Source organism: Bombus impatiens, unplaced genomic scaffold, assembly GCF_000188095.3.
Source record: "Bombus impatiens unplaced genomic scaffold, BIMP_2.2 scf_0368, whole genome shotgun sequence".
Classification (NCBI taxonomy): domain Eukaryota; kingdom Metazoa; phylum Arthropoda; class Insecta; order Hymenoptera; family Apidae; genus Bombus; species Bombus impatiens.
The window spans coordinates 6,428-6,699 of NT_176787.1; the positions used below are offsets into that span (position 1 = coordinate 6,428).

General features: G+C 59.9%; 1 protein-coding gene across 1 annotated transcript in view; it reads right to left on the reverse strand.

Moving 5' to 3' along the window:
* LOC105680823 (uncharacterized protein DDB_G0271670-like) overlaps positions 1 to 272 on the reverse strand; it is a 3,360-nt gene that overhangs the window by 1,050 nt on the left and 2,038 nt on the right. Inside the window, exon 5 of the mRNA XM_024367869.2 lies at positions 69 to 245. Coding sequence (XP_024223637.2) covers positions 69 to 245 — 177 coding nt within the window. The remainder of the gene's footprint in view (positions 1 to 68; positions 246 to 272) is intronic.

The following is a 272-nucleotide window of genomic DNA, read 5'->3' on the forward strand; positions in this document are numbered from 1 at the left end:
GGTGGTGGTGATGGTGTTGGTGCTGATGGTGCTGGTGGTGATGGTGTTGGTGCCGGTAGTGCTGATACTGGTAGTGCTGGTGCTTCTGCTGGTGCTGGTGCTTCTGCTGGTGCTGGTGGTGATGGTGTTGGTGCTGGTAGTGCTGGTGCTGGTAGTGCTGGTGCTAGTAGTGCTGGTGTTGGTAATGCTGGTGCTGGTAGTGCTGGTGCTGGTGGTGCTGCAGCTGGTGCGTTGATGGACTGGTGCTGGCTCCGGCGCATGCGCAGGCGCAG